The 22886-nt window shown below is 42.9% G+C and overlaps 2 protein-coding genes and 1 pseudogene across 2 annotated transcripts; 2 read left to right on the top strand and 1 right to left on the bottom strand.

The window, feature by feature from the left end:
• The first annotated feature begins 8303 nt into the window (after positions 1 to 8303).
• On the top strand, positions 8304 to 11926 carry LOC110500537 (prostaglandin D2 receptor 2). Its single transcript, XM_021577944.3, has 2 exons — positions 8304 to 8565; positions 10116 to 11926. The coding sequence occupies exon 2, from the start codon at positions 10163 to 10165 to the stop codon at positions 11219 to 11221; it is 1059 nt and encodes a 352-aa protein (XP_021433619.3). The 5' UTR covers positions 8304 to 8565; positions 10116 to 10162; the 3' UTR covers positions 11222 to 11926.
• On the bottom strand, positions 8560 to 14494 carry LOC110500538 (G protein-coupled receptor 4). Its single transcript, XM_021577945.3, has 3 exons — positions 14269 to 14494; positions 13106 to 14064; positions 8560 to 12775 (listed from the first exon to the last, which is right to left on the bottom strand). The coding sequence occupies exons 2-3, from the start codon at positions 13690 to 13692 to the stop codon at positions 12379 to 12381; spliced, it is 984 nt and encodes a 327-aa protein (XP_021433620.1). The 5' UTR covers positions 13693 to 14064; positions 14269 to 14494; the 3' UTR covers positions 8560 to 12378.
• A 5116-nt stretch (positions 14495 to 19610) lies between these two features.
• Positions 19611 to 21667, top strand: LOC118942804 (UDP-glucuronosyltransferase 1-2-like; annotated as a pseudogene).
• The last annotated feature ends 1219 nt before the right edge of the window (positions 21668 to 22886 follow it).

The following is a 22886-nucleotide window of genomic DNA, read 5'->3' as shown; positions in this document are numbered from 1 at the left end:
GTTTTGAAATGGAATCCGACTAATGAATGTGACAGAGTTCTAATACCACTGTCCCGGCTGTGTGGTATTATTGGATGTAGCCTCCTGCAGCTGCGTCGGGCGGGGCACATAATATGCAATTAGAGCATGTATTGTCAACAATTGGGAGTCACACTGACACAGTGGCGACCTGTCATTCGGGGCAGGTGGTGCTCTAGATTATTTTTGGAATTAATACGTGTCACATCAGTTTGCAACAAATTTTAAAAAAGAGTTAATAAAGCCGCATACAAACATTATCTCTTTTTTTTTGTTTTTTTGAGCAAGTGCCAAAATGCAGGTGTTTCAGCCTAGCTCAATGCTTCCTGTGGTGGGGCAGCCAGCGGAAAATACAGAGTGTAGGGGTTGGTAATGTTCTCTAGATGCGCGTGATTGGTGCAGCACCTTGGGTGCTGCCATAGATTTACATCAGAAGTTCCCATCCAAGAAGGCTCAAGGTCATTGGCCACAGATACAATGACGTCAAAACACGTTATATCTACCATAGCTTTGATTGGGATGTACAAAAAAACGTATAGTATAAAAATGTATGCATCACTACTGTAAATCGCTATGGATAAGAGCGTCTAATAAATGACACATTTAAAATTAAAATAAATACAAACACAAATGGCGGATCATGTCAACATCATACTTTAAAAATCTTAGCTAGCAAGCTAGACAGGTTTTCATCATCATGAATTAAGACTACTACTGGCACATCCTTTTCAATTCTTCATATGAAGAGAAATGATAGATAAAATGTATCCGTGCTCATCGGCCATTGGACATAAATAATACACAAGTTGGAAATCGCAAATTCAACAATGAGTGGTTTGGAAATTCCAAGTCTGAGTTTAAGGGTCTCTTTTCCAAACGTAAAAGTTAAACATTCACATGCAACACAATGGGCCGGAAAAGGTTAAATACATTGGCCATGCTGTCAATCCAGCATGACTTCTGCCCATTCAAAACAACTGGAAACTGGGAAATCTCAGACTTCAGTGAATTCTAGACAACTGGGATCTCGGGGGGAAAAAACTAGCTATTTTTGAGTTCGGACCTATAAAATGTGTGTGTGTGTGAAAACAATTTCTAAGGTACATACATTCAGCAGGGCTGGCAACTTTTGAAGAAACTTGGAGTGAGATTTGCTATGTGAATTTCATTGCCCCCCTTGCACAATCCCTAGAAGGGGAACTTGGAAAATGTTACTGTTTTAAAGCTCATTTCCAGCAATTCTATGTTATTTTGCCATGGTTTGTGCCCAGTTGCAATTTTATCATGTAAATCTTGGTGGGGCAAACTAGCCCACATTTTTGGGGGGGATGCATACCAGCAAAGTCACTACATAACACAACATGAAACAATACATTAATTGCACTATAACGGTGACAAACTGTGCCCACAAACTGTTAGGGCCAACATAAAGCTGTCCCAACAGCAGAGTCCCAACAGCAGTCCCAACACCTTACCACTTCCACACCTGGCAATCAGTGGAGCCTTGTCTGGCATCGAAACAGTTCATTCGGCTTAATTTACTGCCTTTAAAAAAAAACATAACTGATATGGCTAACTTGCTTAAACAAATGTGGTTTCTACTGACAATTGAGATGTACAAAATATGGCATAAGGTGATGACGAGCAGAGGAGAGGGAATCCGTAATTTCGATTAAGACATAAATGAGCGAGCTAGGACGGACATAGTCAATATAACTATTTATTCAGCACTTTTGAAATGTACAGCAACAGAATTCAGAACATGGCCCGTTCTTACATTATTCTCCCTGTACACCAAGTCAGAACCGTAGGATAAGAAAAGGGAGCATATAAGCAGACAATGAATGCTCTTACAATATTCAATGATTACATTTCTCTAAAACAGGCTATTTTATTTATTTTTTATTTCACCTTTGTTTAACCAGGAAGGCAAGTTGAGAACAAGTTCTCATTTACAATTGCGACCTGGCCGAGATAAAGCAAAGCAGTTCGACGCATACAACAGCAAAGTAAAACAAAACATACAGTCAATAATCCAGTAGAAAAATAAGTCTATATACAATGTGAGCAAATGAGGTGAGATAAGCGAGGTAAAGGCAAAAAAAGGCCATGGTGGCGAAGTAAATACAATATAGCAAGTAAAACACTGGAATGGTAGATTTGCAGTGGAAGAATGTGAAAAGTAGAGATAGATATAATGGGGTGCAAAGGAGCAAAATTAATAAATACAGTAGGGGGAGAGGTAGTTGTTTGGGCTAAATTATAGATGGGCTATGTACAGGTGCAGTAATCTGTGAGTTGCTCTGACAGCTGGTGCTTAAAGCTAGTGAGGGAGATGCGTTTACAGTTTCAGAGATTTTTGTAGTTTGTTCCAGTCATTGGCAGCAGAGAACTGGAAGGAGAGGTGGAATTGGTTTTGGGGGTGACCAGAGAGATATACCTGCTGGCGCGCGTGCTACAGGTGGGTGTGGCTCTGGTGACCAGCGAGCTGAGATAAGGGGGGACTTTACCTAGCAAGGGTCTTGTAGATGACCTGGAGCCAGTGGGTTTGGCGACGAGTATGAAGCGAGGGCCAGCCAACAAGAGCGTACAGGTCACAGTGGTGGGTAGTATATGGGGCTTTGGTGACAAAACGGATGGCACTGTGATAGACTGCATCCAATTTATTGAGTAGTGTATTGGAGGCTATTTTGTAAATGACATCGCCGAAGTCGAGGATCGGTAGGATGGTCTGTTTTACAAGGGTACGTTTGGCAGCATGAGTGAAGGATGCTTTGTTTTGCAAAATAGGAAGACAAATCTATAATTAACTTTGGATTGGAGATGTTTGATGTGGGTCTGGAAGGAGAGTTTACAGTCTAACCAGACATCTAGGTATTTGTAGTTGTTTCTTATCGATGGCGGTTAAGATATCGTTTAGGACCTTGAGCGTGGGTGAGGTGCACCCATGACCAGCTCTGAAACCAGATTGCATAGCGGAGAAGGTATGGTGGGATTCGAAATGGTCGGTAATCTGTTTGTTGACTTGGCTTTCGAAGACCTTAGAAAGGCAGGGTAGGATAGATATAAGTCTGTAGTAGTTTGGGTCAAGAGTGTACCCACTCCCTTTGAAGAGGGGGATGACCGCTGCTTCCCAATCTTTGGGAATCTCAGACGACACGAAAGAGAGGTTGAACAGGCAAGTAATAGGGGTTGCAACAATTTCGGCAGATCATTTTTGAAAGGGTCCAGATTGTCTAGCCGCGCTGATTTGTAGGGGTCCAGATTTTGCAGCTCTTTCAGAACATCAGCTGACTGGATTTGGGAGAAGGAGAAATGGGGAAGGCTTGGGCGCGTTGCTGTGGGGGGTGCAGTGCTGTTGACCGGGGTAGGGGTAGCCAGGTGGAAAGCATGGCCAGCCGTAGAAAAATGCTTATTGAAATTCTCAATTATAGTGGATTTATCGGTGGTGACAGTGTTTCCTATCCTCAGTGCAGTGGGCAGCTGGGAGGAGGTGTTCTTATTCTCCATGGACTTTACAGTGTCCCAGAACTTTTTTGAGTTTGTGTTGCAGGAAGCAAATTTCTGCTTGAAAAAGCTAGCCTTGGCTTTTCTAACTGCCTGTGTATATTGGTTTCTAGCTTCCCTGAAAAGTTGCATATCATGGGGGCTGTTCGATGCTAATGCAGAACGCCATAGGATGTTATAGGCTACATGTGCACCACCAAGTCAGAACAGTAGGCTAAATTATGAGGGGAAAATTGACCAAATTATTAGGGTGAGGCACATGGGCTACTAACAGCTTACTACACAACATACACTTAGTATTACTTTCTTAGCTACAGTATACATATCTCCCTGGCATATTACACAATTTATGCAGCAGCACAAAGTACATTGTTGGTCTCACCTTGTTGTGCTGTGCTCACTTGAACAGGAAGGTGGCGCGGTGGACCTTTGTTGGCAAATTTTGTCATTAAACTTTGTCATCAAAGTCTGGCATTCCCTGGATTTATGGTGGTTTCAAGACAACTTGGAACTTGGGAAAAAAACTAAGTTGAATCATGATGATGTCAGTAATCTTCAGGTTGGAGCTCTAGAAAGAGGCCCGAGTTCCCGACTTGCAAAAACGTATTTTCCTAGTCGGAGCTTATTTTTAACTCACTGAAGTCTGAGATTTCCCAGTTCTGAGTTTCCAGGTGTTTTCAGCTTGGCTGAGCTCAGCATAAATCATGCTGGATTGACAGCATGGCCAATGTTGAATGTTTATCCTTTTAAGCTTGTAAAAGAGACCCTTAAACCCAGACTTGGACCACACACCCACTTCACTGAATAGCAGGCTAGTGATTGCTTTGCAATGCTTGCAGTTAGCCACTGATTCATTTCAAACTACTCAGTGTTGAATTTGCAACTTGTTGTGTAATGTGTCCAATGAGCACCAATTAACACCGATATGTTTTATCTATAATTTGACAAGTATGGAAAAGGATTTGCCAGTAGATTGTCGACATAATTCGTGATGATGACTGCTAGCTTGCTAGCTAAGATTTTGAAAGTATGATGTTGTCATGATCAGTCCAATGTAGATGTATATCGTGATTTGACATAATTGTATCTATGGCCAATGACCTTGAGCCTCCTTGGATGAGCACTTCTAATGTACCTCTATGGCAGCACCCAAGGGGTTTGAATTTTCAAGCTCTATCTGTAGATTTTGCGGTAATGTAGTATCCCCATGAGTGACAGAACACTGAGCCAATCACGGTGCAACTAGAGAACATTACCAAACCCACCACCACAGAAAGCACTGAGCTAGGCTGAAACACCTGCATTTTGGAGCTGCCTTACTCAAGAAAACAAAAAAAGAGACCATGTTTGTATGCAGCTTTATTAACTCCATTATGATATTTTTTACATTGTTTGCAAACTGATATGTGACACATATTAATGCCAAAATAGCATGCAAAACAAGCAACAACAACAAAAATATACACATTACCAGTTAAAAGTTTGGACACACCTACTCATTCCAGGGTTTTTCTTTATTTTGACTATTTTCTACATTGTAGATTAATAGTGAAGACATCAAAAATAACACATATGGAATCATGTAGTAACCAAAAAAGTGTTAAACAAATCTAAACATATTTTATATTTGAGATTCTTCAAAGTAGCCCCCCTTTGCACACTTCCCACTGAGATAAGGAGATACTGACTGTTACTTCTGATTTTGACCCTCCCCCCTTTGTTCAGGGACACAGACATAAAGATAATCTTTATTGAACAAAACAAACATTTATTGTGTAACTGGGAGTCTCGTGAGTGCAAACATACGAAGATCAAAGGTAAGTGATTAATTTTATTGCTTTTCTGACTTTTGTGACCAATCTACTTTGCTGCTAGCTGTTTGTAATGTTTTGTCTGCTGAGAGCTGTCCTCACATAATCACATGGTTTGCTTTCACCATAAAGCCTTTTTGAAATCTGACACGCCGGCTGGATTAACAACAAGTTAAACTGTGTTTTGGTGTATTGCACTTGTGATTTCATGAAAATTAAATATTTTTTGTAATTTAATTTGAATTTGGAGCTCTGCAATTCACCGAATGTAGACAAAAATTATCCCGCTAAAGGGATCTGAGCGGCAAGAGGTTTTAAGTTTGCTGAAAATAAACGCAGTTGACAGTGAGAGGACATTTATGTGACTCGTACCATGGAGTGTTGCCACTACATCAAGGCTCTGCACAAGAATGTTTTATATTCATGGTTGATGGCAGAGGGGAACCAAATCATAGACCACAATCTCCTTGTCCATAGACTGCTTTCAAGGTTAGGACACAAACATTTTGTAATTTGGGTGAACTATCTCTTTAAAATAGATCTGGAAGAAAATCCTGTTTGCTCTCCAGGACGGTTGGCCCTCCCTGATCTATGTTTCCCAAGTGCTGAGTGTTTGAAAATGTTCTTGTTTAGCAATTCATTTCTCAAAATCACCCAAACTTCAAGAACAATCTAATGAATATATTAATGTGGTTTACGCCTACTAGTTGAAGATCCTTTCCATCATTTTACTCTACATAGACACAATATGACGTGTTTATGAGTTGTGAGTCACCATCTCTGTCTGGCATGTGCACAATACTAAAATGTCAAAAATTATATTTAATTCCTGGAGTACTTAATATCCAATGCTTATTTGTATGGCTGCAAAAATGTATAGCCTCCTATCATTCATTTTCAAATACACGAGTAGGCATATCAGATTTAAAATATGTGATTACACTGGCAAAATTGGGAAGAAGTGGAATAATAATAAAATACATTTGGGGAATAACAGTACTGTTCTAAACCTTTTAGTCCCTCATTAGATCTAACGAGGGGACTAAACCTTTCCCCCTCAGAAGACTGAAAAGATTTGGCATGAGCCCCCAGATCCTCAAAAGATTCTACAGCTGCATCATCGAGAGCATCCTGTTGCATCACCACCTGGTATGGCAACTGCTCGGCCTCTGACCATAAGGCGCTACAGAGGGTAGTGCGAATGGACCAGTACATCACTGGGGCCAAACTTTCTGTCATCCAGAGACTACAGTCACCCAAATTATAGACTGTTTTCTCTACTACTGCATGGCAAGCGGTACCGGAGCGCCAAGTCTCGGACCAACATGCTCCTCAACAGCTTCTACCCCCAAGCCATTAGACTGCTGAACAATTCATACAAATCGCCACCGGACAATTTACATTGACCCCCCCTCTCTTCTTCACTGCTGCTACTCACTGTTTGTTTGTTACCTATGCATAGTCACTTCGCCCCGACCTACATGTACAGATTACCTCAACTAGCTTGTACCCCTGCACACTGACTCGTACTGGTGCCCCCTGTATATGGCCTCGTTATTGTTATTATTGTGTTACTTTTTATTATTACTTTTTATTTTAGCCTACTTGGTCAATATTTTCTTCTTCTTGAACTGCACTGTTGGTTAAGGGCTTGTAAGTCAGCATTTCACGGTAAAGTCTACACTGTTGGTTAAGGGCTTGTAAGTAAGCTTTTCATGGTAAAGTCTACACTTGTTTTATTCAGTGCGAATATTTCGAATTATTAGGAAAAGGCGTTCCTGCGGTGTATTTGATCTGCTCGTCTGCTAGCACCAGCCGAGCGAGGCCTTTTAACAGCGCGATTGAAGTGAGTTCGGAACATCTGATTGCAGAGCTGCCAACAGTTCAGTTGTCTCACGCATTGGCCGTGAGACACACGCATCTGACCCTATTCCCACAGAACACCTCTTATATCTCACGCATCGTAAACTACTGCATGTATTTATCTAATTAGTCCATTAGCGCGTTAACTTTTCAACTAGGATCCAAATCGTTTTGAAATCGGAGGATCTGCTCCTGCAATGTAACATCACGAGCAGAACCTCTATCACTCTCCTGTCTTGCCACATCTGTTTCAACCGCGGCACATTGAAGCATATGATTGGTCTAGTTATGTGAGGGATCAAGGGGATTGGATGCATGTTTTAAAGAAATGCCTCTCAAGATTAGAGTGGAACTGGGGGAGGATGTATACCACAGTGCCAGAACATACATTTTGCAACTCCTATACCTCGTAGATTGACAAAAACAACACATTGACTGCTTGGATAGGATTTGCCGTTTTTGATAGTAGTTGTCCTTTAATTATCCTTTACGTGTATAAATTGTATAATAAAACAGAGTACACACATATTTGTGCTACAAATGGGTGGCACGGGATCTGATTGGCAGGATTATTTGAAGAAGAACACAGGTGCAACCTTCAGATCACAGTGTGCATTGTGGGGCTACATACCAAATGACACCCAATTCTCTATATCAGGGCTCTCCAACACTGTTCCTGGAGAGCTACCCTCCTGTAGGTTTTCAATCCAACCCCCAGTTGTAACTAACCCAATTTCGTTTATCAACCAGCAAATTATTAGAGTCAGGTGCGCTAGATTAGGGTTGGAGTGAAAACCAACAGGACGGTTGCTCTCCAGGAACAGGGTTGGATAGTCCTGCTCTATATAGTGCACTTCCATTGACCAGGGTCCACAGGAGTCTATGGAGGTTTTTTGTTGTTCTATCTTATGTTATTTTTAGTGCTACGCTGATTTTGATTACTGGATTGTTGGGTTTGGAGCTTTGCTGAAAGGCATTTAAAGTTTCCACACCAAACATAGCGACTAACAAAGCCATCAGAAAAACATGATTATTGCAGTACGTTGTCTTGCTGTGGCCTTCAGCAATCTCTTCATCAACATTTCCAAGAAAGTGTGTGTTTGTGTGTGTGTGTGAGAGAGAGAGAGGGGGAGAGAGAGAGAGAGAGATTGAATGCATCAAAAGATTCATAGAGCGTATCAGAACGAATCAGGTTACAGAGAGGAATGAGGAAATTAAGATTTTTGTCTTCAATCTGTCAAAAGCTTATCATCCCCTTGTTCAACTGACTAGCAGGTGTGAATGTAGGTGCGTCAGTGCGTTTGAATGCACACCCTTCATAACTACACTCATCACAACCAGCGCAATAAGGAGACAAAATTCTCAGGTAACGTGTGCTTTTATTTGTAATCCATTCATTTTAAATGTTTAATTAAAATGTACTGAAAAAAAATATTAAACGCAACATGTAAAGTGTTTTATGAGCTGAAACAAAAGATCACAGAAATGTTAGATACGCACAAAAATATTTCTCTCAAATGTGCACAAATTTGTTAAACATCCCTGATGGTAAGCATTTCTCCGTTGCCAAGTTAATCCATCCACCTGACAGGTGTGGTATATCAAGAAGCTTATGCTGGGGACAATAAAAAGGCCACTCTAAAATGTGCAGTTTTGTCACTCAACACAATGCCACAGATGTCTCAAGCTTTGAGGGGCCGTGCAATTGGCATGCATGTCGTCCTTAGCAGGGTCTTGACCTGACTGCAGTTCGACGTCGTAACCGAATTCAGTGGGCAAATGCTCGCCTTCGATGGCCACTGGCATGGTGGTGAAGTGTAATCGTCATGGATGAATCCCGGTTTCAACTGTACCGGGAAGATGGCAGGAAGTATTTATGGCATCATGTGGGTGAACGGTTTGTTGATGTCAACGTTGTGAACAGAGTACCCCATGGTGGCGGTGGGGTCATGGTATGGGCAGGCTTAAGCTGCAGACAATAAACATAGTTTCATTTTATCGATGGCAATTTGAATGCACAGAGATACTGTGAGATGGCCATTCATCCACCACTATCACCTCATGTTTTAGCGTGATAATGCACAAGTTCTTCCATGGCCTGCATACTCACCCATTGAGTACATTTGGTATGCTCTGGATCAACTTGCAGGACAGCGTGTTCCAGTTCCCGCCAATATCTGTCAACTTCGCACAGCCATTGAAGAGGTGTGGGACAACATACCACGGCCACAATCAACAGCCTGATCAACGCTAGGCAAAGTAGATGTGTCACGCTGCATGAGGCAAATGGTGGTCATACCAGATGCGGACTGATTCCTAACCTCACCCTTGCTTTTTTTTTTAAAGGTATCTGTGACCAACAGATCCATATCTGTATTCCCATGTCATGTGAAATCTATAGATTAGGGCCTAATTTATTTCAATTGACTGATTTCCTTATATGAACTGTAACTCTGTAAAATCTTATAAAATGTTACATGTTGCATTTATATTTATGTTCAGTGTAGCTGAATTCCAGAATAAAGACTAATTTTTGGATCTGGATCCATTTAACTTGAAATGTAGGCTTACACAAAAGCTCTTAATTTGATATTAAAGATTGGAAAAGGTCTACTATAGACTACATTTTCATCAACACATTTACAGTCAAAGCCAGCCTACAATGTGTTTACAATGAGAACAGAGGATGTGGAGAGGGTGAGATGGAGAGATAAACCACATCTCTCTCTCTCTCATTAGTTTGAGATGGCAGGGAAATGTTTTCAAGTTAACTTTTTGTACAGAAACCACAATGACTAATAATATGTTCAACAGTTGCACAACAGTGTCACCTGCCAAGTTCGTGATCGCCATGACTACCAACAACATTACAATCCTTAATGCCTCTTTGTGTTTTCTTTGCAATGTTGGGCACAGGAATTCAGAGCCAAAGTGGACAAGGTGTCAGAACCAGAATCTGAAAGATGACCACTTCCAGCAGCCCTGTCTACTGCCCTCTCATCCAGGCCATGGTGAACGTAAGCATGCCATCCAACTCCTCGGCCAGGGTGGGGGCTTTGAGCCTGGTTACGGTGTGTCTCCACGGCCTGGTCTCCGCCTTCAGTATCCTAGAGAACCTCCTCATCCTGGGGGTGGTGGGCTTCCGCGTCCGCCGCACAGTCATCAGTGTTTGGATCCTCAACCTGGCTGCCTCGGACCTCCTTTCCACAGCCTCCCTCCCCTTCTTCACCATCTTCCTGGCCCGTGGAAGCACTTGGACCCTGGGTACCACCTTCTGCAAGCTCCACTCCTCCGTCTTCTTCCTCAACATGTTCGTCAGCGCCTTCCTGCTGGCAGCCATCTCCCTCGACCGCTGTCTGGTGGTGCTGAAGCCCGTCTGGACCCAGAACCGGAGGAATGTACGCCTGGTCGGAAGAGTGTGTGGGGTCATCTGGGCCCTGGCAATACTCTGTACACTACCGTACTATCTGTTCCGGGATACTATTCGCCGACATGACGGGCGGGTCATGTGTTACTATAACTACGCCCAGTACCTCAATGTTAGGGAGTTTGACCTAAGAGAGCTGTGTGAGGCTCGCCAGGATGCCCTGGCCTTCTCTAAGCTCCTCCTGGCCTTCATACTTCCCCTGGTGGTCATTGTGGGGAGCTACGTGTTGGTGAACATTGGTATCACGCGGCGTGGCCGCAGAAGGCGCTCTTTCCGCTTTGTGCGGCTAGTGGTAGCTGTGGTAGTGAGTTTTGTGGTCTGCTGGGCTCCGTACCACATCTTCAGTGCACTGGAGGCTGTAGCCCACTACCAACCCTCCCTCCGGGGCCTCGTGGCCCACGGCCTACCCCCTGCCGCCAGTCTATCCTTCCTCAACAGTGTGCTGAACCCCATCCTCTATGTGTTCAGCTGCCCGGATTTGTGTGGTAAGATCAGACAGTCTCTGGGAGCGGTGCTTGAGAGCGTGCTGGCGGAAGACCTAGGTGAGTTCTCACGGCAACGCAGCACCCAACACTCCTCTATCGGTGCTTCATAGCTGCTGAGGGGGATGAGGTCCCACAACAACGCCCCCTGCCTGAGAGGAGAAGACTCCAGGGCGGAGGAGGAGCTGGAGCCGAAGTGGGAGAAGACACACCCTGCTGACTGAGAGGTCTGTCAAATTTGGTTCCGGTCCAGGTTCTGCATCTGTGGGATACATAATGATCGATTGATATGTCATAGAATTTTGAATCAGTATCATGTACAACATACAGTACTGAGGGACATATTTTGTGTGTGTTTGCAACGCTTCTCATAGTGTGTTTAATCTACTGATATGTAGAGCAATGTGAACTGTGAAGTATAGGCTCAGATGTACTCTAGTATGCTTTTATATTTGCTTGCTGATTTTTTTTTTTACGGTACTCATTCCGAATAGGCTAAATACATCTGGTATATTTTCGATGGTCTTGTAGTACAGCCTTGACAGACAATCAGGAGCATTAAAATGATCCACAAAACTGCATGACGGTCACTCGGTTTCAGCTCTACCAGTGAACTACGAATATACTGGCATCCCATTATTCAAACCTCTGCTCTGAAGCTGGACAACCTTTACTGTACTGATTAAGAGAGAACAGCTGCGAGGAATGGTTTGATTCTGTACGTGTGTGTTGGTATGTATTTCAGCAGCTGAGGATGGTATACTCTTTTCTTTTTTTCTTTTTTTGAAAGATATCTATGATGAATAAATCATGTATTTCAATTGACGTTATTTACTGCGAATAGCAAATGAAAGTATAAAAATCATGACAAGCAAACAGTCAAGACATTATGAGATTATTATTATAGTGCATTCATTAGACAGTAGTAACTGAGGCGGCTATGGCAGTGCATCAACAGGTAGAGAGGACGGGCACAGCAGAAAAGTGAAGTAGATGGAACGCTATTTCCAATTTCAGCTAGCAACATGCATGCTCTCCCCACTGGGTGGCACAATTGCTGCTTTTTTCCATCACTAATGCTCAGCAGTCAAACCAGTGGAGTCAGTTCCTTGAGCAAGTCCAAGAAAACACTGTAATATACTGTCTGTATGTCCAGTCTCGCTACACAATGTGTCCTCCTGCTGAATTCAAACTCATCAAAAAACAGGAAACACAATACAGATTATCCAGGTTTTCTTCATTCAAAAACAGTTTGTCCAATCCAGTGTTTTTACACATTGTCACTAGGATCAGGATTCCCTCTGAGACTGAGTCTGACCTGTTTGGGGGCTGTGTGCCCCCGTCCCAGACAGGGCGTTAGGGACCTGCGGAGCTCCAGACGGGCGTTGTGACACAGGAAGATGTAGAACAGAGGGTCCAGCAGAGTGTTGAGGCTGGTCAGACCGTAGCACAGCCGGTAGCACAGGAAAATGGACCTTTCCAACTCACAGGGGTTGTCTATGAGGAGGAGGGAGACAAAACGGTACCCCCCAACCAGATGGTAGGGTCCGAAGACGACAATGAAGATGACGGTGATGACGACAAGGATGCCAGTGATTTTGTGGCGGTCCTGATTGGAGACGGAGGGCGACTGTTGGAGGGTCACCCCAATGCGGACGGAGGTGTAACTGAAGAAAGTGAGAAAAATACGAAGGTCAAGGGTCATGTCCGTATCAGATAAATATGTTAGATGTGACCATTTGACAATACTTTTCTGATAGCCATTCAAACTTTTCCATGCAAGAAAATGTTATTATGGTGGTGTTTCTAGTTTCTATAGTTACTACATGTATATAAAAGCAACTTAATGTTGGGTGTCTAATATCAACAAATATAGACAAATTGTTATTGAAAAACATTAAAGGGACATACATTCTGTGGAGTACAGGCAACATTCCTCCTTTTCCTCATGAAACCATACATTCAGGCAGCCAATCATTCCTCATATTCCCACTCACCCCAGTATACCACAGGGCAGAAGGAACCCCATGATGACTGTAGCAATCTTAAAGTGGGCATATCTGAGGCTGACGGGGTACTGCTCCAGACACAGCAGCCTCTCTGCGTCGAACACCGATGGAAGCAACCCGCCTAAACAGAACAGGAAGGTCAGCGTCCAGACCGCCACTCCAGACACTGCCGCCACCCGCACTGTCCGCACGCCACGACTACTCAACGGGTGTACTATAGCCAGGCAACGGTCCAACGCTATCAAACAGAGGAACACCACGCTAGCGTAGACATTGACGTAGAAGACATAGCCCACAAACTCGCAGGCGGGGCGGCCGTAGGGCCAGCGGTGAGCCCCCTGGAGGTACAGGATCCATAGGGGGAGGGTGAGCAGCTGGAGGAGGTCAGAAAGCAGCAGGTTGAGAATGTAGACCAGCTGGCAGCCACCCCCACCGGAGCGACCCAGTTGGTACAGTCCCCAGAGGGACAGCAGGTTGCAAGGGAGACCCAGTGAGAAGGCCAGGCTGTAGATGTAGGTGAGACCAAGTGTGTCAGTGTTCAGGGGGAGGTTGCAGCTGTCACTGTTGTTGGACATGGTCTCTGACAGTCTCTGGGTGAGGGCCGGAACCCTCAAAGTCCTTTTACAAGAAACCAGGTGCTACAGTACACAGGTGCTTATATCACCCTCTGATACAGATCTATATTCCCAGAGAGAGACGGTGGTGTGAGAGTCTCTGCATTTTATATCCATTAAATTCATTCACAAATGCAATGGTAGAATGGTAGAAAAGGTGAAAATAGATGTGTTTGACCGAGGAAGTTGTCTCCAATCGAAGTCATCCATAAATGCATATGCTTGTGATCTGTCCATATTGTTTCTATTAGCTCCCAGAGTCAGGTGTCCAGCACCAATATATTGCTCTGCTTAGGATCTATTGATTGGGTGTCTCTAGTCCTTGTGGAAAACCTGAGGAGAATGATGATGAAAGGATAATTTTTCAACATTACTACAACATTACTACAACATTCAATCAGAACATTACGCATGCATGTACAATGCAACCATGTCAACAGGTGCAATGGTGCATGATATTCAGGGTAAAACGCACTCAACTAAAGCATGAAAAAGATATTTAGCACAAGAAAACATTTTGAGAGTCTTTTCACTCACCTCTCCCATACCGTTCCACAGAACCCCTTCTTTGCTCAATCTGTTGGTGATCTGTGCAGCACAAAGTGTCTGCGTCCTCTGAGGGAACACAGCGTCTTAACCTCAGGGCCTTGTCTGTTCTCTGATCGTTTCCCTAGACAGGAAGCCCACTTCTCCAGGCTTTAACAGCCACATCCTGAGAACACAGGAGAACGCCTTTCTCCTCCTGAACAAAAACACTCACTCCTCTCCTCCCTCTTCCTCCCTCTTCCCTCGTTCTCTGACCATTAGAGGAGGAGAAAGTGAGTGAGAAGGAGAGGGTTGTTATGAGTGTAGGAAAGGAAAGGAAATTAAGAAATTAGGTCTATGGGGGCCAAGGGTGGTCATTTGGGTGATGTGTCATTGAGTAGTTCTCAGGCTCCCTTTGTCCTTACATAATAAAGGTGTAACTGAAATCAGTAATTTGATGAACAGTTATGGATTCTCTTCTTCTAACAATCTGTGAGTTTATTGTTGGTTGGAGAAACAACTGCGATTTTTTGGTTAGATTCTATAACACGACATATTTCCCTTTTGTCTTCTCTAAAACAATGCATTCCTCAGAGGTGTGTGTGTGCATGAGGTGTATTTCCGGGTCAGAGATAACATGCCACAGAGGCTCTGTGATGAGAGGATCAGCCTCTGCATCGGAAGATGTGGAAGTGATTGACAGGCTGAGATAAGAGCTTAACAAAGAGACCAATATAAACTCAACACTCAACATTCAACACTAGTCTGTGGACCAAATTGGCAGTGTAATCTCAACATTCAACACAAGTTAATGGACTCCTTTCAGATGACAGTCATCTTTAGTAAAACGTTATTTTATGGCCTTTAGGTGGAAGAGAAAATGGAGTTTTAAAAATATATATATACAGTACCAGTCAAAGGTTTGGACACACCTCATTCCAGGGTTTTTCTTTACTTTTACTAATTATTCTACAATGTAGAATAATAGTGAAGACATCAAAACTATGAAACAACACATGTGGAATCATGTAGTAACCAAACAAATCAAAATATATTTGAGATTCTTCAAAGTAGCCACCCTTTGCTTTGATGGGTAGGGCGTACGGCCCAATACATTACTGGGGCCAAGTTCCTGCCATCCAGTACCTATATACTAGGCTGTGTCAGAGGAAGGCCCATAAAATTGTCAAAGACTCCAGTCACCCAGGTTATAGACTATTCTATCTGCAACCACATGGCAAGCGGTACCGGAGCTCCAAGTCTAGGACCAAAAGGCTCCTTAACAGCTTCTACCCCCAAGCCATTAGACTGCTGAACAATTCATACAATTTACATTGACACCCCCCCCCCCCCCCCCCCCCACCCTAAATTAACTTTGTAGCTCAGTCACAGGAAAAAAGCCACCGACTGCACAATTGAAATTGTTTGAGGAGAATGGGAGTGTGAGACAATGGTGGCCAGGCTGTATTTTTAACACATGATATCATAGTGTAATCTTTCTCATCTTGTATTTTCCTTCAAATACTGCATGTCACCAGACTGAAATCCAATAGGTGCTGACAGTTCCAAGATACCATCTTCCCTAAGGGCAGTTTGAATAGAAAGAGCTTTTCATCAGTTTTTATTGAATCATGTACAGTGGATATCATTAATATTCAACCCCCTTGGATTTCTTAAAATGTTATTGTGTTACAAAGTGGAATTACAATTGGCTTAATTGTGACAGCCGTTGGAAGAACTGGACCAAGGTGCAGCGTGGTGAGCGTACATTTTCTTTATTAGAATGAAAAGACGCCGAACAAAACAATAAACACTACCAAACAAACCGTGAAGCTAAAGGCTATGTGCCATAAACAAAGTCAACTTCCCACAAAGACAGGTGGGACAAAGGGCTACCTAAGTATGGTTCTCAGAGACAACGATAGACAGCTGTCCCTGATTGAGAACCCTACCCTGCCAAAACATAGAAATACAAATAATAGAACATAGAATACCCACCCCAAATCACAACCGGACCAAACCAAATAGAGACATAAAAAGGATCTCTAAGGTCAAGGTGTGACATTAATTTCATTTTTTTGTCAACGATCTATACTAAATACTCTATAATGTAACTTTTAAAGATGAATGAAAAATAAAACATACTGTTGTTTTGAGAGTGAAATTTCAACCACAGTATTATGTCATCATGGTAACCAATTTTCAACATTGAAAAACATTGTACAAAATATGTAGAATTTGTACCTTGGAAACAACGTCAGATCTTCAACGTTATATCCACTATCAGAAAAAATAACTATAGGCTGGGCAGCACCTCCTACTGGAGAGTTGATCTATCTACAGCAAAATTTTGGTCTCCCATACAGGTTTTTAACTAAGCCCAGCTTTGATATTTGTAACTACTATTGCCAATGTGCAATTGTGAGAGTTATTGTTGAGAGATCTCCACTTAAAAACAAGACAGATTCACTGTTGCTATTGAAGTCATTCCAAGGGGTAGGTTTAACAGAGCAAATTAAATGCGACCATACTTTATCACTCTATATAACATTTGCAGTCAACAGCTATTGTATATATTAAAACATTTTGGGGGGGACAATACAATAGGCCTAGGGTTACAAGCTCTGGCTGATTTCAAATGTAGTTATTTTGAATTGTGTTTGGTTGTCAACGCAATAAAACATTATTGAAAGTGCATTTAAAGTTTGATTTGATTTAGTCCTATTCTTTTAACTTAGATTTTTGGTTGAGGTGGAGACGTTAATTATTAGACAGATTTAGTCAGAGGCACAGATGGAACTATCCAAGCAGAAGACAAATCTCCTTCGAATGTTGATATCTGGTTGCGTTGACAATGAAACACAATTCAATATTACTTTTGTTGACAGGTTAACAAATGATATGTTGGATTCACATCTCCAACTCAACCAAAAATAAAAGTTAAAGACTAGAATTAAGCCAGTGACTCCGATGGAAATATCCAAGCAGTCGACACTGTACATCTCCTTTAAATGTTGATATTTGGTTGTGTGGCCAACCAAACACAAATACAGTAAATAGCCTAAAGTTAAGGCTACCTTACAAACGAATGTAACATTCAACCTCAAAATGGGTAACACAACCAAGGACACATTTTGAGGTTACTGTAACTATACATTTCATCTTGTGTAATTATATAAAGTTTGCATGTTCAAGATAGCATCCATAGGTCGTTGCACGTCTGTGGAGATCTTCACAATTGCTATAATAATCTGTCAGAATCTTGAACAGCATTGATCACTTGCATCATATACTTTTAATGTAATTTCAACTGAAATCCAGGTCATATGGTACTGCTATTAGATGAAGCACAGTGATAATACATTAATTTGTTGTATAAGTTAAAAAAATATCTAACATTGTATTCCCATTTGAACTTTGCTGTGCTTTTAGTTGCAAGCGCTGTGATAGACATTTGAGTGACAACTAAACCTAAAATCTGACATTGTTTTTCCATTGGAATTTGGATGTGCTTTTAGATGGTTGAAAGCAGAGTGATAACACATTGGAAACTTTTGGCTGTCTTTTTGAGTGGGTGAAAATAGGTTGAAATCTCATTGATCAACGTCTCAACTAAATATTACCCAATTATGTTATGTTGAAATGACGTGGTCTGTGCCCAGTTGTTACAATTTTGTTGATCACAGCCACTGAACTCTTTAGCTGTTTTAAAATCACCATTGGATTCATGGTGACATCCCTAAGCAGTTTCCTTCCTGTCCTGTAGCTCAGTTTAGAAGGACGACCGTATCTTTGATGTGTCTGGGTGGTTTAATTCATCCTCCACAGCATAATTATTTTCTTGACCATGCTTAAAGAGATCATCAATGTCTGATTTGTTATTGTTACCCATCTACCAATCACTGCCCTTCTAAGTCCAAAAGGCTTCTTAACAGCTTCTACCCCCAAGCCATAAGACTCCTGAACAGCTAATCAAAGGGCTACCCAGAACCCTCTATTACACTGTATATTATTTATGACTGGTCACTTTAACTCTACCTACATGTACATATTACCTCAATTACCTCGACTAACCGGTGCCCCCGCACATTGACTCTGTACCGGTATCCCATGTATATAGCCTCGCTATTGTTATTTTACTGCTGCTGTTTAATTATTTGTTACATTTTTAATTTTTTTTTTTTTTTAACTTAAACCCTCTTAAGGATCTGCCCCTTTAGTTCAGTTTTCACCTAAAATGGCATACCCTTGATACCATAACCTTGATACCATTTTAAAGGAAACACTTTGAAGTTTGTGGAAATGTGAAATGAATGTAGGAGAATATAACACATTAGATCTGGTGAAAGATAATACAAAGAAAAAAACATGCATTTTGTTTTTGTACCATCATCTTTGAAATGCAAGAGAAAGACCATATTGATTATTCCAGCCCAGGTGCAATTTAGATTTTGGCCACTAGATGTATGTGTAAAGTTTTGGACTGATCCAATGAACCATTGCATATCTGTTCAAAATATTGTATCAAGACTGCCCAAATGTGCCTAATTGTTTAATTAATACATTTTCAAGTTCCTAATTGTGCACTCCTCAAACAATAGCATGGTATTCTTTCACTGTAATAGCTACTGTAAATTGGACAGTGCAGTTAGATTAACAATAATTTAAGCTTTCTACCCATATCAGATATGTCTATGTCCTGGGAAATGTTCAAGTCCTTTCTCATTATGATTTGTTTCAGCCATTTGTGTCATTGTTGACAGCAAATTGGCAATTGTTAGTCATATGTACAAAATCTTAAATACACTCTATGACCAAAAGTATGTGGACACCTGCTGATCGAACATCTCATTCCCAAATCATGGGCATTAATATGGCGTCGGTCCCCCCTTTGATGCTATAACATCCTCCACTCTTCTGGGAAGGCTTTTCACTAGATGTTGGAACATTGCTGCAGGGACTTGCTTCCATTCAGCTACGAGAGCATCAGTGAGGTCTGGCACTGATGTTGGGCAATTAGGCCTGGCTCGCAGTCGGCGTTCCAATTCATCCCAAAGGTGTTCGATGGGGTTGAGGTCGGGGCTCTATGCAGGCCAGTCAAGTTCTTCCACACCGATCTCAACAATCCATTTCTGTATGGACCTTGCTTTGTGCAGAGGGGAATTATCATGCTGAAATAGGAAAGGCCCTTCCCCAAACTGTTGCCACAAATTTGTAAGCACAGAATCGTCTCGAATGTCATTTTATGCTGCACCGTTAAGATTTCCCTTCACTGGAACTAAGGGCTGAGCCCGAACCATGAAAAACAGCCCTAAACCATTTTTCCTCCTCAACCAAACTTTACAGTTCGCACTATGCAGTTGGGCAGGTAGCATTCTCCTGGCAAACTCAGATTCGTCCGTCGGACTGCCAGATGGTGAATCGTGATTCATCACTCCAGAGAACGCGTTTCCACTGCTCCTGAGTCCAACGGCAGTGAGCTTTACACCACTCCAGCCAACGCTTGGCATTGCGCATGGTGATCTTAGGCTTGTGTGCGGCTGCTCGGCCATGGAAACCCATTTCATGAAGCTCCTGACAAACAGTTATTGTGCTGACATTGCCTACAAAGGCAGTTTGGAACTTGGTAGTGAGTGTTGAGGACAGGCGATATTTACACACTTCAGCACTCTGCGATCCTGTTCTTAAAGGGATTACATTTTGCGTCGAAGAATGTTGTTTGAGTTCCAGACACTTGTAGAATCTTTGCGAAGGCGCGTTGAAGCTGTTCTGGCTCGTGGTGGTTCAACACCCTATTAAGACACATTCATTCCATCCATTCAAATTATTATTTTTTCTGTTCAATTTACATCCCTTTGACCAGCACTGTAGGAGCTCAACGCTTAAGATGTTCACTCTACCCTGCATTTACATCTGCAACCCTGTGCGTGTGACTAATAAATGCTCTAAAGCTAAACCTTGGTATTTCCTTTATCTTGGAAGTTACCTGTAAATCACATTATCTCACACCAGAGCTGGCTCTGGCTTACACTCATTTTGTATTTGTTTTGTGGGTTTGCTCCTCCTTTATCAATTCCATATCTGTTGTATGATTCTCCTAGCCTGGTGGAGCCATTCACAGTGATCTGGCTGGTTCCACCAAAAGGAGTGACTACTCCTTTTGTGTCTGCCCTTTACTTCCTGCTCCTATCGCCTGGCAACAGTTGCCACGGTAGCGCCTGCGGTGGGTAAATCTTGGATGGTAGACGGAAGCTCCACTCCAGAGGTCCCAACCTCACCGTGCTGCGCTCCGCCAAGAGCTGGTACATCCCCCAGAATTCCCCTCCGTACACCTCCGTCACCGTCCACATGTTGGAGGACGAGGTGGGCAAGAGCTACTATAACAAGATAATGCAAAGGATTCTGGGAGTCCGGTCCCTGCCACCCTGCCTGCGCTCCTTCCGCAAGCAGTACTGGAGCGGCCAGAGCGGCAGCCACCATATTTGATGATTGGTGTTCATGGCTTTACTCTGGAACGCCCGGTTTGACCTGGTGCTGACTGACCCTGGTCTGCCCATAGGGGTCATTCTGGCCAATGTGCTCGGTCTGCCACTTCACCTTCATCCTTTCCCCGCGTCGGGCCCAGAGCTCTCCAACCACATGGACTTCCTTTAGAGAACCAGGAATGGGTTGCATTATGTCTATGTTTAGTGGAGCAATATTTAATAATTAACCCTGCGTATACAAGCCTCATCCAACATCACTTCTCCCCTGGTGCTGACCTGGACTCCATGCCGCGCTTGGCGAACGTGTGGCTGATGAGGGTGGACTTTTGTCTTTGAGTTCCTGCGGCCCACCATGCCCAACATGGTCTATGTGGGGGGCTTCCAGTGCTGTCCAGCTTGGCCGCTCCCTGCTGACATAGAGGCCTACATGCAGAGCTCTGGGAAGCACAGGGTGGTGGTCATGTCTCTGGGAATAATAGTGTCTGCCATGCCTAAGGAGGTAGTGGCCCAAGTATTCGCCCAGCTGCCCCATAAGGTGGTGTTGAGGTTCCTGGGAGAACAACCCTTTTCCCTGGAGAACAACACCCTGTTGCTGTACTGGCTCCCCCAGAATGACCTCATGGGCCACCCGAAGACCCGCGCCTTCGTGGCTCACGGAGGCACCAAAGGCCTGTATGAGGCCATCTACCACGGGGTCCCTGTGCTGGACCTGCTGCTCCTCTTCGACCAGTTTGACAACGTCCTGCGGCTGCAGGTGCGCGAGGCAGCGCGTGGAGGACATGTGCTACTTCTTTTCCATATGATGAAATACTCTGTAGATTTTGATTGTCTAACAATGTAATATCTTGTAAGACTTCTATATTGCCTTAAAGGGGAACTGCACCCGCTGAGTTGGACTCATTCATTGGCTTGCTCCTCAAAAAATGCTGGCAGCCATGACAGAAGCCAAACATGAGTTGGCTTGGGGGGTGTGGTTTGATGTGGGTGTTTCTTGAGCGCCACCACCAGGATACACCCATCTGTCAGAGCTGTCATGAGTCTCTCTCCTTGCTGAGGATCAAAGGTGCTGGCTAGGCAAAGGTTTGAAGATAGCCAGACCCCTGTCTCCTGAGGGAGTTGGCCCAGTTTTGACTTAACCGGTCATAAATGGTTTCTAACTTTCTGCCTCTCAGTATCCAACAAAGGAATGTGCTGTGTGTAGAGAACTCTAACGTCAAAAGATTGGACATTGGAACATTAGTTTTGAAATCCAAACGTTTGGAATGGTTGTTGGGGATCTAAACAATAGTGATGTCATTAAGGATTGGATAACAAGATAATGGTAACTCTGAAAGTGTACACATCCTAGTTATCAGGTTTGTATCTAAATGTTGAATAAAATAAATGATTAAGTACAAGAATACTTTTGTGAAGATAATGTGATTCCAGCCTTCTAAAATTAGATAAACTGTTTTCCATGTAAACCTATGCTCAGTCAGTGGCCACACCCAAGTGAGCACAGACATTGTGTTGGCGCGATAGACCGCCCCCTTTCTTCCCGAGTATAAAACCCTTTGTAACGAAATTTACATTCGACCAAAGAACGTGAGGACGTGGTCCACATGTTGAAATGGTTAAAACTACAAAACCAGAAAATGGTAAGATCAGCTGAAACTCTTGACGAGTGAAGAAGGTGAAGACTAGACCAAACATTCAAAGTCTGCAGCTGGGTATGTAATGTAGTCTAGGACAATTGACCAAAGAAGGGAGGGAAGAACAGATCCCTCTCACCACAGTGTGGTACACCTGGAGTTATCCATTCTAAGAACACTCCAAGACAAAGAAGCCTACAACTAAGAAGGACATTGTGACCTCTGGTGGACAACCAGTGACTTACATCAAACTACTGCCCATAGACCAGGGGTGTCAAAGTCAAATGGACGGAGGGCCAAATAAAAAAATCAGCTACAAGACGAGGGCCGGACTGTTCGAATGTTCATTGAAAAATTTTTAAATGACGCATATAGTCTAGTGAACCTAATTGAACCTACTGAAAACCTAACAAATATATTACAATATGATCAGATAAATAAAGCAATATTTTCTTATGGCTCTGTCAGTAATCTTTAATTTTCAACAGACACAAAAGACAAATTTCCTTTATAT

Source organism: Oncorhynchus mykiss, chromosome 21 (genome assembly GCF_057628025.1).
Source record: "Oncorhynchus mykiss isolate SJ-2025 chromosome 21, ASM5762802v1, whole genome shotgun sequence".
Lineage (NCBI taxonomy): Eukaryota > Metazoa > Chordata > Actinopteri > Salmoniformes > Salmonidae > Oncorhynchus > Oncorhynchus mykiss.
This window is presented reverse-complemented; position numbering and strand designations above follow the sequence as displayed.